Source organism: Anoplophora glabripennis, unplaced genomic scaffold (assembly GCF_000390285.2).
Source record: "Anoplophora glabripennis isolate ALB-LARVAE unplaced genomic scaffold, Agla_2.0 scaffold1135, whole genome shotgun sequence".
NCBI lineage: Eukaryota > Metazoa > Arthropoda > Insecta > Coleoptera > Cerambycidae > Anoplophora > Anoplophora glabripennis.
Genome location: NW_019418903.1, coordinates 96,711 through 112,441, shown reverse-complemented (window position 1 = coordinate 112,441; position 15,731 = coordinate 96,711). Strand labels below are relative to the sequence as shown.

The 15,731-nt window shown below is 31.9% G+C and overlaps 1 protein-coding gene across 1 annotated transcript in view; it reads right to left on the bottom strand.

The window, feature by feature from the left end:
- Positions 1-1,238: 1,238 nt before the first annotated feature.
- The window catches only part of LOC108914681 (dynein assembly factor 5, axonemal), a 25,015-nt gene continuing 10,522 nt past the window's right edge, over positions 1,239-15,731 (bottom strand). Inside the window, exons 3-6 of the mRNA XM_018720532.2 lie at positions 11,900-12,395; positions 4,450-4,743; positions 1,614-1,805; positions 1,239-1,366 (exon numbers count right to left, since the gene is read on the bottom strand). Coding sequence (XP_018576048.1) covers positions 1,239-1,366; positions 1,614-1,805; positions 4,450-4,743; positions 11,900-12,395 — 1,110 coding nt within the window. The remainder of the gene's footprint in view (positions 1,367-1,613; positions 1,806-4,449; positions 4,744-11,899; positions 12,396-15,731) is intronic.

The following is a 15,731-nucleotide window of genomic DNA, read 5'->3' as shown; positions in this document are numbered from 1 at the left end:
GTATTATTATTTGATATGTTATTTGTCAAACATATTCAGTACATATTGCCATTTCATCATGGAAAAGTATATGCTCGAACAACGGTTGGAAATTATTAAATTTTATTATCAAAATCAGTGTTGTGTTGTGAAAACTTTACGTGAACTTCGAAAAAAATATGGTCGTTGCACTAAACATATATTCGTCGTTTTGTAAGCAAATTTGAAACATTTTCTTTGCACCATGTTGTTGTACCAGTACTTGCAAAAAATGCAAAAACGCAAGAAAATATTGAGGCAGTACATCGAAGTGTAAGAGAGGATAGCGAAATGTCCATTTCACGTTGCTCTCAAGCTTGGAACATTTCTCAAAACACTACTTGGAGAATTTTACGTAAAGATTTGGGTTTATATGCATACAAAATTCAATTAACGCAGGAATTAAAGCCTGCTGATCATGCATTACGTAGTGGTTTCGCTGCTTGGGCATTAGAAAAGTTAACAGAAGATCCTTTCTTTTATCGAAAATTCATCTTTACTGATGAAGCGCATTCCTGGTTGAATAGTTTTGTGAATAAACAAAATTACAGAATATGGAGCAATGAAAATCCTCATGCCGTTGTTGAAAACCCTTTACATCCTGAAAAAGTGACTGTGTGGTGCGGTATTTATGCTGGTGGTGTTGTTGGGCCTTACTTCTTCCAGAATGAACAAGGACAGCATGTTACAGTGAATGGTGAACGTTATTGGGCTATGTTAACGGATTATGTGGTTCCTAAACTTGAAGAAAACGATTTAGATTATTTTTTCCAGCAGGATGGTGCCACGTGCCATACTGCCACTGAAACAATGAATTTATTGAAAAATCAATTTGGTGAAGAAATAATCTTCAGAAATGGCCCTAAAATTATCCACCTAGACTTTGAGATTAAGTCACAAGTGTACAGCGATAAGCCAGCAATAATTGGACACTTAATAGCCAATATTGAACGAGTAATTGGTGAAATAGAGGCCAATTTATGCGAAAAAGTGGTGATAAATTGGACCAAAAGATTACGGTACGTCCAGCGTAGCCGTGGAGGTCATTTGAATAACATTATTTTTCATATGTAATGACAACATTACCTTTCAAATAAAAAAGAAATTTTAAATTTATCTCTTCAATTGTGTGTTTTCTTTACATTTTAAATCCGGACATCCTTAATGAAAGACCCTTTAGTTCCTGCTCAGGACCAGGTACTAATTTCACCGGTTCTGAATCAGTTCGGAACTAGTTCGATCATTGTTGGAAAGCTGTAAGTACTACCAGAATCAGTTGGAACGCGAATTTCGTTCTGCACAATCTTCGTCCAGATCTGAACTAATTCTCTTGCCTGTTGGAAGGAAACTATAAGTAATTGGCTAATATCTCATATTTGAATTGATTTAGATTTAGAAACTGAAACACAAATTTAATAAGTTTCTCCTTTAAAAATTAATTAAATATGAGATACTGGTGTTTTAAGTGGTGTTAACTAATGCTGCATATCCAAATTTTTATTAAAAAAATCCCTAGTGATTTTCTGAAAATCGTTTCAAAAAAATGCAGCAGGCCATAGTTGTCAGTATTCTTGGAGTTGGATTTATTTACTTACCACAAACCATTTCTTGAATATCTTCTTCTTCATCATCAAAATGAGTTAAAAGTGTATCAATGATTAATTCATGATGAGCCTTATAACAGTTCTTCTTAAATTCTTCTGGAGGATTGTCAAAAAATAAAGAAATATTTTTCAAAGCACAGAGTCTCACTTTTTCGGTAGGATCATCGAACCTTTTCAAAATTTCTAAAACCAGAATATTTTGTAATGACCCTCAGGACAACATGTGGGCAGAAGAAGTCAAGTCATATATTAGTTTGGTTGCTAATGTACGAGACATTTTATTCACTTACTGAGAGATTTAGTTAAACCCATATTAACCCTTCTTTGACAAACTGTTAATAATAATAGTCAATGCAAACTATAGATGTCATTTTTTTCAACAAAGATAAATACTTTTGGACTGAAAACCGACAAATATCAATAATAAAAATTGTATTCCTCAATTATTTCAAAAGAAGTTCTGAATAGCCACGAGTAATATTTTAAGATCAATTATGCATCATAGCAAAGAAATTATGTCTAACAAAACAATTTTTGGTAAAATAGGCAGTTTTTGTGTTATTTTTAATTTACTCATCTATGTGCAAATTGGAGGTACATTTATTAATTTCATTTATTGTTTTAAACTTGAGCATGCGGTATTTTAAAAACCTTCAAACCTTTCCTTCAGTAAATCTTTTTATACTCCGCGGTCGAAATTATAAAGAGTGACTAAGACATAGAATAAAAACACTATTACCATAATGGGTATAAAATATAAAATGATTTTTATAAGGTTCAATATTATTTATCTTTGTGCCGCTCGCTACGCACATCGATAGAATCTATAATCGTCTAGAGACCGAGTTACACTGAACGTCCATCTACAGGGTGTCTCATAATTAGCTGCCAACTCTGAACAGGCCGATTCTATGATCAAAACTAAGTAAAAAAGTTCATATGAACATGGGTCCGGAAATGCTTCCTAAGGGCACAGGGACCCATTGAAGAGGGAGGAATGGAAATCATTTTTTTGCAATATCTCTCAATCGCGTTGTGATAAATGAATGAAATTTGGTATACACAGCTAAATTTTGATGAGCAATTTGATGGACTAATCCATTTATTTCCACAAGGTCCATTGGGGTGGGTACGGGGGGGCCCTTGGTACTTTGCGTGTGTAACTTTTTCATCTTTGACTTTTTAACAAATTGGACAGCAAATTCCGTTTTCCCGAACTGTTTTACGTTAAAAAGGTACTCTTGTTTCAAATCGTTATCTTTAACGGTTTCTGAGAAAATCGCTCTTGAATTAATCCCACTTTGGTCAATTTCATAGTAATTTAAACAAAAAAAAATAATAATAATTTTCCTTTCCTCTCTTTTCCATTTAAAGGATTAATTTTTATTTAATTTAATTTTTTATTATTATTTTTTTATTAAAATTAGATTAAATTTAAACAAAAAAATTTTTTTTGTTTAAATTACTATGAAATTGACCAAAGTGGGATTAATTCAAGAGCGATTTTCTCAGAAACCGTTAAAGATAACGATTTGAAACAAGAGTACCTTTTTAACGTAAAACAGTTCGGGAAAACGGAATTTGCTGTCCAATTTGTTAAAAAGTCAAAGATGAAAAAGTTACACACGCAAAGTACCAAGGGCCCCCCCGTACCCACCCCAATGGACCTTGTGGAAATAAATGGATTAGTCCATCAAATTGCTCATCAAAATTTAGCTGTGTATACCAAATTTCATTCATTTATCACAACGCGATTGAGAGATATTGCAAAAAAATGATTTCCATTCCTCCCTCTTCAATGGGTCCCTGTGCCCTTAGGAAGCATTTCCGGACTCATGTTCATATGAACTTTTTTACTTAGTTTTGATCATAGAATCGGCCTGTTCAGGGTTGGCAGCTAATTATGAGACACCCTGTATATTCTATCTCTGTCTATCTGCTGTCTTTTTTTTTGATAGGGAATAGGGAAATGCTTTTTAGTGGGTGTAAACGGACTTGATTTAACCCGTCCTGAGAAACGTCATAGCATAAGCGTAGGCGAGGGGTCTAATTCCATGGCTATAATAAATTTATAAATTAAAAAAACACAATTGGGACGTTTTAAAATGCTGTAATGATTCAAATGGATCAAAGTGCCTGTTATAGCAAACCGTAAAAAATATTAGATGTTATGTTTTATTATCTTTTTCCATTATTTTCTATATCTTGTTGCCTTTTACGCAGACCTGCCAATGGATTTTCGTTCCTGGCACGCTTCATCCCCCTTACTAGTCCAAAAGCTAGCGATGAATCACTCTATATAATTTCGACCGTGGAGTATAGATTAAAATTATATGAGAAACAACCTCTTAAAATGTCGACTGACAAAATTATTTTGATAATGAAGCACGGGACCCATACCATTATTTTTTGGGATATTTCTAGGCTCACATAGAGGAAAAAATTTTCAATTAAATTTTCAAAATAAAAAATTGAAATAAGTGCGGCCTCCTCTCTGATGTCAAAAAGGATTCAATTATATGTGCGAAATATTTTTTTTCATAATCAATAATTGATACAAATAAGTTTTCTTATTTTTTTCAATATTTTAATTTTTCTTAGTTATAGTATTACAAAATTAATTTTTAAATAGGTACAACTACAAACAGCATTATATTTCATTATAAATAAAAAATATATACTTATGTCTTTAATTATGAAAAATAAAATTTGCTTGATTCTGACCTGTTAACTGCTAAAATCTATTAGTTACTCTTGAAATATCCGGAATATAGGTATTTTTTTTTAATTATGGTAGTTAATTAAAATATAATTTACTACTACAAACCTGGGTATACTTTTATTAAATCTTCAATGGCCCAAATATTCTTCTCGCAACATATATGTTTTAATAATATCACACATTCTAAAGCTAACTGTCTACTTCTGTACGATGCATCTTCTAATATTGAAATAAGCAGCGGCAACAGTTCATTCATAACTTCTTTTAGTAAATCTTCTTTATTGAAAATACCTATTTTCTTATTTGAAATTAATACATTTCTAAGACATAAAACAGCCATAGTACGAAGCGCTTCAGCAGTCGCCCCAGCGTGCCATACCAATGATGGTACAAAAACAACTGAAATATAAATTAAGTCGCATGTTAGTGACTATTTTTATTTGTATCATAAAGTGTTAAAAACACGTGGTATCTTGTAAGGACATTATGCATTAAAAAATAAGAGAAAAAATTCCTATTTTTTGTTTTGTTTCCATTCTGCTCTTATTAAGTTCTCACTACTCTGAGTAAACAAAAAGGTTTGCAAATTAGCACTAGAGAGTTAGAACCACAAAGTGCGTAACACACTTTAGAGATCTTTTTATTAAAAACTAGCTGACCCGACATACATCCTGTTCAAATTTCAATAAATTTGCTTGTGATAAGTACTTTTAGTTTTTCCCAAATTTTCCAATTTTCCAGGCAACTTTTCCAATTTTTTTCCCTAAAAAGGTATTACCATTACCATAAAAAAAATTTGCCAAATCGGTCCAGCCGTTCTCAAGTAATGCGCTTACCAACAAAGAGCATTTAATTTTTATTTATACAGGGTGTTCCCGGATGGGTTACCACACTCTCGTAAACTTTCTTTGTTGTTGATTTTTGGAAAAAAAAGTTATTGTTGATAGAAGATAGAAGTTTTGCTTATCTTAGGTAGCCATGGGCTGTAATTAAATATGTAATAAAACATATAGGGCATCCAAAAAATTTTAAAATGTGAAATTTTTCTTAAGCAGTGCCTTTAATTTTTGTTTTCATTAAAAACTGAATTTTAAAAAGATTTTCGAGAACTCCAGAAATGCTTAAATCACAGAGTTTAGTAAGAAAAGAACAATAGTCACATTTTGTAAATAAAAAAGATGCCACAATTTTTAACTATCTTACATACCATGTAATTACCATGGATTTTCCTTATCAATGTCAAAGTGAACATATTTATTTTTTTAACTGCTCACCGAATAATTTTTATTAATAATGTTAATCCTGGAGCAACGAATTTATCTTGTGAAATGTTATGGAATCGGTTTCATATCGATATGCAAAACAAATTTTTAATGAAAAGTAGCAGTTTGCAAGCTAATTAGTGAATTCGAAATCACTGGTGATGTAAAGAATATTAAAAAGATAAAAAAAGAATACAATGATAACGATGCTGCTACTGTTGTAGTTTTGGCCTTTGATATTACAAAGATATCATTCGGGAAAAAGTCAGAAAACATAGATATTAGCAGATCTCATATTCAAAGAATTTTAGTATAAGTACAACAAAAACATAAACTGCTTAATGGAGATGTTAGTCGTCACTTGGACAATTGTTTAAGAGAAACTGATTGAAAACAGATTCTTTCATCATAATATTTTATTTACTGACGAATCAATATTCACAACTAATGGTGTGGTTTCCTCTCAAAATAGTAGATACTGAGCTAAAGATAATCCAAACACAGGCCAACAAAATTTTACGAAAGTCCAGAACCAGAGACCGGATCTCGTGTACCCGAAGGATTTTGGTGCACTGATTATGAATCCGAGCTCAGAATTGCCCCATCACCCTAGGTTCTCGAGATATTCTAACCTCAAAGTGGAAAAATCGCGGTTTTTCGTTATATTCGGGGTCAGATTACAACGTGAATAAATTTTTTTTCTAAAATCGCGTTAAACCAACTAAAGTACCACTCTTACCCTTCTAAGCGCACTTCAATTTTTTTGAAAATTTTTTTCCCACAAAGATATGATAGATTGAAGTTTAGTACTTCAGCGATTTCGTTACAAAATGGAAATAAACTAAGTTTATCCAAAAACGAGATATAGAGTCGCTGAATTTAAAAATACCGGCGTACCTGCTCCATAACTTCAATATTTCAAGATTCTCTAACCTAAAATTGAATACTATATGAAGCAGATACCTATGTATACATGCCGTTACATTCACATGATAAGTTAATGACAGGTTCATCATAATGTGCTATAACCTACGACATGTTAATCTAAATGCGCAATAACCAGCGAGAGTTAAACCCACGACAGGTTAACTTAAATTTTCCATGTTGTAACGAAATCGCTGAAGTACTAAACTTCAATCTATCATATCTCTATGGAAAAAAAGATTTTCAAAAAAATTGAAGTGCACTTAGAAGGGTAAGAGTGGTACTTTGAGATGGTTTAACATGAATTAAGATAAAAAATTAATTCACGTTGTAATCTGACCCCGAATATACCGCGATTTTTGCACATTTAGGTTAGAATATCTCGAGAACCTAGGGTGATGGGCCAATTCTGAGCTCGGATTTGTAATCAGCGCACCAAAATCCTTTGCATACACTAGGTCCGGTTTCTGGTTCTGAAAATTGTCGGCTTGTGTAATTAATTAATAGTCAAAAATTTTAAAAAGTAAATGTCTGGTGTGGCATAATGTATCATAATAATTGGTCCTTATAATTTTTAAGAAAATCTTAATCAAAATTCGTATTTGGAAATTCTCAATAATTTTGTTTTGGCAGAACTAGATAGCGAAAATTTAGAGTTCAGAAAAAGAAAACTAACATTTCAACAAGACGGATGCCTTGTACATTCCATACTTCTAATGAGAAACTGGCTTAACATTCACGTCCCGAACAGGTAGTCAGACGCGATGGATCAATACTTTGGCCTGCATGGGCATCCGACTTGTCCTCATTGGATTATTTTTTATGGGGATACCTAAAGCAAAAAGTGTATACAAAAGATTTTTAAGATAACAGTTACTTAAACAAAAAATTCAGGAAGCTGTTGCCAGCACGAACGAAGAAATTATCTCGTCTGTGTACAAGGAATTTAGAAAAAAATTTGAAAAATATGTATTATACAGGGTGATTAAGTCATAATGTCATTAATTTTAAAAGCAGATAGAGAAAAATGAGTATATGATGGCTTGATTAAAAAAAATTAAATGCATATTTAGCTGAAAAAAATATTTTCAAATCATTATTTAACTCCCTTTTCAGGCTGTTTCTGACTGGCTGACGTAGCGGGTAATTCACAATTTGCGCACAGCTATGATATGAACAACGCGCCCTAGATGCAACGTTGCCATATTTATATATTTTCGCTCATATAAAGGCAATAAATAAACGGTTTGCTCACGTCAGTCAATAATAATTTAAAATGCTATAAATTATTTTTTATAATTATGCAATCAACATATTAAATTGTTATTGTTGCCCAGCAAGAACCTCGAGGAAGTCTGAACATGCCTTGCCAAAAATCAGTTTTTATTAACATCATAATGTTAATTCTTTAATTTGCTTTAAGCCTTCGGGCTTACATTGCAAAATTTTCCGAGCATCTGGGCATCTGGCAGGGCTGCTCTCTTAGCGGGAGTTATGGGTTGATTTCCTTCATTTTCAAGTCGAGTAAAAAATTTTTGATTTTCTGTCTTTATTAAGCCTTCCGAATATATGGTTAAAATTAATGACATTCTGACTGAATCACGCTGTATAGAAATTTACAATTTGAAAAGGATTTGCTTTATTGTTGTTGTTAATTCCAGTTCTAATTTAAAATTTTTAATTAGAAAAGCTACTTTTATTTGGTTTGTTGACTACCGTAGCAGTTGTTCTTTTCAAAAACTCAAAAACTTCTGAGGAAGGGCAACCAACCTGGATATTGTTCTACCAAAGTATTTTTATATTAAATTTAAAGAATAACTTTTTCTCCAAAAACCAACAATAAAAAAATTTACAAGAGTGCGGTACCCCAACCGCGGATACACTGTATAAATCTGGCTACTTAGCCTTAATCAGCCTCATCATTTAAAATCCCTCAATTTCAAATATTATCTATTTTATAATTTTTTTATATACAAAATTTAAAACTTAAGTTCAGTAATTAAAATATTTTTTTAAAGATTATATTCTTAGTTCCCACAGAGGTACAATCACAGAAAAAATGTATAATGTAGCTTACTATATCTAGTATTACTACCAAAAAGTGCATAAATATAAAATGGGTGCAATATCAAAAAAAATTAAAACCTCTTATGACCATCTTAGGTACTAATGACTTCCCATTTGTGACACCTTTGTCGTCTGTTTGTTACTCAAAAATATATCAGGTAGTAGTTAAAAATGTAAGGAAGACTTTGATTTTGACATAAACAGATGAAAATTGTTTGTGGAACTACAAGGTTTTTAGAGAACAAGACGAAACATGTCGCTTTCCAGCTAGTCGCGTGTATGCATTGTGTTTTGTTTACGTATCATTTTTATGCCCGCACCACTATAGTAGCTCGACTTCAATTATCGTGTGCGGATTGTTTCAGATTATTCAAATTTTTTTTATAGTTAAACTGTTTTATTTCAACTCGCCTCAGGGTTTCGGTTTGATTTACCTATTTTATTTTATTTTTATTTATTTTGTTTTGTTTTATTTTTTTTGTTCTGCTTTATTTTATTTGTTTTATTTTGTTTTGTTTATTTATTTTATTTTATTTTGCTTGTTTCTATCTTATTTTGTTTGTTTTTATGTTATTTTGTGTTACTATATTTTTTTAGAAGACAATTTTTTGATCGTTGTTGTTGCAGTGGAACGGCCTCTGTTTCTTTCTTCGTCGGCTAAACTCCTCTGCAGGGCTAATGTGTAGTGGTTGTGGAGTTTTGGGTTTTGTAAAAATAAAACGCAGAATTTTTGTTGCTTACAGCGTGGAATTTTTCGTTGTAATATTGAATCGTAGACGATGATTTGACTTTGCGTAGTTGCGAATTCTTTATGTAAAGCTTGATCTAGCGCGAAGTTGCTTGAATCGAGTGTTGATAATGATCGGAGCGCGGCCAGTTAGGTTGCAAACAACCAGCTCACACGTTACAAGCAACAAAAATTCTGCGTTTTATTTTTACAAACCCCAAAATCAATCACTACACATTAGCCGTCCAGAGGGGTTTCGCCAACGAAGAAAGAAGCCGAGGCCGTTCCACTGCAACAACAACGATCAAAAAATTGTCTTCTGAAAAAATAAAGTAACAGAATAAAATAAAAACAAACAAAATATAATAAATAAACAAAACAAAATAAAATAAAGCAAAACAAAACAAAATAAATAAAAAAATAAAATAGGTAAATCAAACCGAAACCATGAGGCGAGTTCAAATAAAACAGTTTAATTATAAAAAAATTTTAATAATCCGAAACAATCCGCACATGATAATTGAAGTCGAGCTACTATAGTGGTGCGGGCATAAAAATAATACGTAAACAAAACACAATGCACACACGCGACTAGCTGGAAAGTGATATGTTTCGTCTTATTCTCTAAAAACCTCGTAGTTCCACAAACAATTTTCATCTGTTTATGTCAAAATCAAAGTCTTCCTTACATTTTTAACTACTACCTAATATATTTTTGAGTAATAAACAGATGATAATGGTGTCACAAATGGGAAGTCATTAGTACCTAATATGAAGTTTTAATTTTTTTTGATAGTGTTGCACCCATTTTATATTTATGCACTTTTTGGTAGTAATACTAGACATATAGTAGGATCATATTCGATGCAAAGTAATAAATCATTGCCTGCCAAGAGAACCAGTGCCATACGCTTTTAAGGGTTTTAGAAATCGAATAATTTCTTTATACATTATGAAGGAACGAAGGGATCAGTTCACGTCTGGCACCCTTTATTCACAAAATTAATTAATTTACAAAAATTCCTTTATTCTCATAAACTATTTAATTTAAGTGTAATTTATTATAAATCCAATTTGTATATTAAATTCCACATAGGTACTACATTTTACTCTTGTACGTGCCCCTGTTGCTTACTTGTTTTTTGGAGGCGCTCTCTGATTTACGACCAAGCTCGCCAGGTTAATATTTGACGTATAACCGACCACTTCGTACACTCGACGCACCTGGGCGACTACAGCTACTACCGGAACACAGTGCGTATGGTAAATGGTTCATCTTACGCCTCCTAAAAGTGATGACACGATTTTCCTTTGATAAAAGGCCGACAACTTTTTGCTCTACTTTGCATCGAATACGATCCTACTATAGTACGCTACATTATATATTTTTTCTGTGATTGTACCTCTGCGTGAACTAAGAATGAAATCTTGAAAAAAATATTTTTAATTGTTTTTATTAGTAAATAAGAAAAATTCTAGAAAAAATATATAACGAAGACTAATGTTTTGTCTAACGAACAGTTTTTGTTTCATTAGGGCAGCTGCAATAGTTTTCGAAAAAAACAATTTTGAAAAATACCCACTCTAGCGTCTATTTGATCAATTATCGCCAGAACGCAGCGAGATGTGAGGCTGAATATATGTTAATGGTAGATTTATATCTCTATGATGTTACCACACAAGTCATTTTCAAAATACCTTTCTGGGGCCGCTGACCTTATCTTATCCTGCTAGACCCTTTAGTTTATAATGTTATTTAGATAATTAAATAGATTAGGATTATGAAACACAAAAAAGTGGTGTTGAATTTGTAATGTGCAGTCAATTTATCTCAACGTGCAAAATTCACTTGAAAAATTCTGAATATGTGAGCTCCGCATAGCTCGTACCTACATCTGTAAAGTGTTTACAGTGGTGGTAGTGCAACAGTGAAAGACGGAGTGGGAATAGCGCATATTTACTATGCAGTTTAGGTTCTCTTTAGTCCTACCGTAACCAAATAGTAGCTATTCAGATTTTGTTTTTATTAAAAGTAATTTGTTCAGGTGTGGTGAAAAATTTTGTGACATATATTGCTTCTCGTTAAATTGATTGTTAAAACAGACTAACAGTAATACCAAATTTTAATGGAAAAGTAATTGAAAAGTTTATTTCGGATAAAAGCAGAAGAATGGACATTCACCATAAAAAATGATGTTGAACACATTTTCCCTATATTTCAATAGTAGGTACTTAAAATAAAACTACCCAATTATATTTCATTTTTTTTTTCAATACTTTTTAACAAATTTTAAGTCGGTAAGTGTACATACGCACAGTATAAGCTCAGTAGGGACAGATGCTTTTTGCGCCAAGTCAATTTCATAATTCATTCATTTTGTTTAAATATCCGTAGTATTATCTCTGTTGTATGTTTTGTGGTATAACGCTAACCTATTAATAACATTAGCAATTACAAATAATGTATAATATACTAGAAATTCCAAACCATACTGGTAGGAACTTTTTATATTTTTTTAACGAGTTCTAACTGATGTTAAAGTTTGTAATATCTATTTAGACGTCATATACATACCTTTGACCATGTTTTCGAAGAATGGAGTTAAATCGACAGTATTTCTCAGAAACACACCTTTTTCTTCAAAAATATTTGCTAAGACGTAAAGCGTCTTTAATTTCATCTCAGCATCTGCTTCAGGGTCAAATAATTCATTTAAAATAGATTGAATATACTCCAAATTTTCTCCAAAAGCTTCTTTTGAATGACAAAGAATAGTTAAATATATACAGGCATTATCAGTGACAGTGGTCCATATTTTTGGATTGATATTAATGTGCTTCAGCAACGGTTGTGTATAAAGTTTCCATAAAATATTAGTACTCTGTAAATCCAATGTTATTTTAATATCATCAAATACTTCTAAAAATATTTCTTCTGCAGTATCTGGATGTCTTAACGACAACAAGGTTACAGCTATTTTAAATAAATTATAGGTTGTGGTATTGCTTCTATTTTCATGCTTTTCTGCCAACGCTTTTAAGCACTGCAAAAGCTCCAGTTGATATTTTTTCTAAAAAATAATCATTGCTAATATAAAGGTTTATCTTGAAAACAACGTCAAATGCGAAAATTTGTTAAGACAGGTTAATTTTCCTTTCAAGAACAATTTTTGGAGAACATACATACACATAGTGTCACCACAAAAACTTCAACTGACATTATGGTTATTAATGATACTAACATATAGTAGTATCATATTTGATGCAAAGTAATAAATCATTGCCTGTCAAGGGATCCAGTACAGTACAGTTTTAAGGGGTTTAGAAATTGAATAATTTCTTTATGCATTATGAAGCGATGAAGGGATCAGTTCACGTCTGGCACTTTTGTCCCTACAAAAATTCCTTTATTCTCATGAACTATTTATTTTAAATGTAATTTATTATAAATTTGTTTTTTAAATTCTACATATATATACTACATTTTACCTCTGTACGCCACACTGTTGTTTACTTGTTTTTTGGAGGCGGTCTCTGATTTACGACCAAACTCGCCAGGTTAGTAACATATTTGAGCAGCTGGGCGGCTACAGCTATTACCAGAACACAATGTGTATGATGTGGTATTTCAAATTTTACATTCAATTTCATTTTAAATTTGAAATGGTTTATCTTAAGCGTCTTAAAAATGTTGACACGATTTTCCTTTGATAAAAGACCGACAATTTTTTGCTCTACTTTGCATTGAATACGATCCTACTATAGTTCGACATGAACACTATAATGAAATGCGTGTAACGTTAAATCACGAGGCGTTAACCGAGTGATTTAGTTACACAAGTTTCATTAACAAAGTTCATATTAAACGTGTATCATTTAAAATTTAATTTACGACTATCCAAATAGATTTTATTAGAAATTCAATTTATTTTAAAATATCAGAAACATCATAAATTGAAATTCAAAATTATTAGGTGCTCTTATTTGATGTCATAGTAACCACAGTTATTGATTGTTTTAAATTTGACTTTAACAACTTCATTATTGGTATACAATTTTGTGTCATACGTTCAGTTTTAGTGAAATTGAATATTTAAATGAGTGATTCCGAGAGTCTTCCTTTGGAAATTGCGTAAAGCGTTGTCAATACCCTACTTCCCAAAAAATTAAGACAGACGTACGAGCAAAGTTATGCAAAACTTGATGATTGGTGTAAAGGGAAAGGAATCAAGAATAGCAGCAATGAAAAGGTTCTTCTGGCATATTTTGAATATCTTTCAAAACATAACAAGCCTTCGTCGCTTTGGGTATATTTTTCTTTACTACGTTCAGTTATATCAATGACAAAAAATATGGATATTAGTAAGTCCATTTAATTACATTTCTAAAAAGAAAATCGAAAGGATTTCGGTCAAAGAAATCTAAGATTTTAAAAGAAAACATAACTCAATTTTTGCTGGAAGCCAACGATAGAACTCATTTTATGATAAAAGTTGTATTTATAGTGGGGCTTGCAGGTGTTTGCAGGCGTACTGAATTGACAAATCTACACCTACAAAATGTTAAAGATGAAGGACAATGCATAATGCAATATTATTATTCCATTTACGAAAACAAAGATATCACAAGATGTTTTTATCACAAACAGAAATATTAAAGGAATAAATATGGTGGAAATGGTTCGCAGATATATAGCGATGAGGTCAACCAACACAGATTATACTCGATTGGGGTACAGAAATGGAAAATGCATCAAGCTGCCAGTTGGCATTAATACTTTTATTTTACCATTGTTCCTGGGTCTTCCAAATCCTCAACAATATACTGGACATTGTTTTTGTAGATCATCTGCATCGTTGCTTGCAGATTCAGGAGTCTATTTATTAATTGTTAAGAGGCATGGTGGTTGGCACTATAACACAGTGGCAGAAAGCTATATAGAAGATTCCAAAGAAAATAAGAAGAAAGTTGCCTCTAATATTTTGGATAACTTTCAGATCCTTCAACAAGTTCAAGCACTTGAGAAATAAACTTACTTTCTAAAAATACAGTCTACTTATGATCTGCTGAAATTAACTTAACAAATTGTTCAGAAGTTGTAATTAATGTTTTATAGTAACAATAACAAGTAAAAGTGGTGACTAACTTTGTTTTTGTTTATTTTTTTACTTTAAAAGCGTGTTATTATGAATTCATAACGGCACTATTATTATGAAGGCCATAATGGCATCCAAATAATGATGCTAATTGTGTCGTAGATTAATATTTTAATTTAAAAATATTTTAGTGGTACTCTAATTTGCAGTAACTGGTAAAAATTAAAGTTTTATATTTTGGTAATAAATCGTGGAACTCGTATTGTTTTTTAGGGGATGATTTTTCGGCCCATAAATAGAAGTCTTATGATGAAAACATTTTGGGAGAAATTTTCGAAATAAAAAATTAAATTAAGGTTGCCGACCCTAGAATCTCACAAAGTATTGCACACATATCGGCAAAGTATATGTTTTCATAATTAACTGATAAATACAAATGACTGTTTTTTTTTTCCAAAAATCAAAACCCATAAGGACGGGCATCACTTTTGGGACACATATATATATATAGAGCAGGAAGGGTAGTCTTGACTGACTAGTTAAGAAAAAAACCAGTGATGTATTTGGGATTGCAGTCAACAGTGCTAAGGGCTAATGTAATAAGAACACTGTGACAACAACACAGAGTGTTCTTATTACATTAGCCCTTAGCACTATTGACTGTAATCCCAAATACATCACTGGTTTATATATATGCTACAGTGCTAAGGGCTAGTATACNGGGTGTAAACCCCGCAGACAAAAAAATTCCTTTATATGGGGTGTTCTACATGTTGTTAGTGGTGTACACACCGAATTTTAATAACGCGCTCTCATCGGTACTATAGTTATGATTTTTTTGATATCCATCCACGCTCGGAAGAAATTAATTTATTTAAAGGTGTAAACCCCGCAGACAAAAAAATTCCTTTATATGGGGTGTTCTACATGTTGTTAGTGGTGTACACACCGAATTGTATTAACGCGCTCTGATCGGTACTATAGTTGTGATTTTTTTGATATCCATCCACGCTCGGAAGAAATTAATTTATTTAAGGGTGTAAACCCCGCAGACAAAAAAATTCTTTTATATGGGGTGTTCTACATGTTGTTAGTGGTGTACACACCGAATTTTATTAACGCGCTCTGATCGGTATTATAGTTATGATTTTTTTGATATTCATCCACGCTCGGAAGAAATTAATTTATTTAAGGGTGTAAACCCCGCAGACAAAAAAATTCCTTTATATGGAGTGTTCTACATGTTATTAGTGGTGCACACACCGAATTTTATTAACGCGCTCTGATCGGTACTATAGTTATGATTTTTTT